This window comes from Penaeus monodon, chromosome 33 (genome assembly GCF_015228065.2).
Source record: "Penaeus monodon isolate SGIC_2016 chromosome 33, NSTDA_Pmon_1, whole genome shotgun sequence".
NCBI classification, from domain to species: domain Eukaryota; kingdom Metazoa; phylum Arthropoda; class Malacostraca; order Decapoda; family Penaeidae; genus Penaeus; species Penaeus monodon.
The window spans coordinates 5,132,857-5,133,270 of NC_051418.1; the positions used below are offsets into that span (position 1 = coordinate 5,132,857).

Consider the following 414-nt stretch of genomic DNA (forward strand, 5'->3'; position numbering starts at 1 on the left):
CCCTACCTCCCCCTGCATTCCCTCTTACCCCATCTGCCTCCCCCTTCCTCCCCCATTCTCACCTCCCCTCTTACCCCATCTGCCTCCCTCCCCCCCTTCCTCCCCCAATCTCACCTCCCCTCCGTCGTCGTGGTAGAAGTGCGACAGGTTCTCGATGACGCCTTCGTCGGAGAGGCGCTCGTAGGGCTGCTGTCGCCCCAGGGTCAGCATCTCCCACAGAGTCACGCCGAAGGACCAGACGTCGCTGCGGCTGCTGAAGTGGCCCTGGAGGAAGAGAACGAGGGACGGAGGCGTTAGGATTTAGCTGCGGCGGCGTGTATGGGCGCCGAGAGGAAGGCGTTGTGGGACTCGGCCTATTGAGCTTCTCACTCGTACACATCCGCACTCAAGTGCACACTCCCTCTCTCCTCATAT

General features: G+C 62.3%; 1 protein-coding gene across 1 annotated transcript in view; it reads right to left on the bottom strand.

Annotated features, from left to right (window-relative positions):
* LOC119593957 (discoidin domain-containing receptor 2-like) overlaps window positions 1-267 on the bottom strand; it is a 2,118-nt gene extending 1,851 nt beyond the window's left edge. The window contains exon 1 of the mRNA XM_037942976.1: window positions 115-267. Within this exon, the coding sequence (XP_037798904.1) occupies window positions 115-210 (96 nt within the window). The 5' untranslated portion in view covers window positions 211-267. The remainder of the gene's footprint in view (window positions 1-114) is intronic.
* Window positions 268-414: the final 147 nt, after the last annotated feature.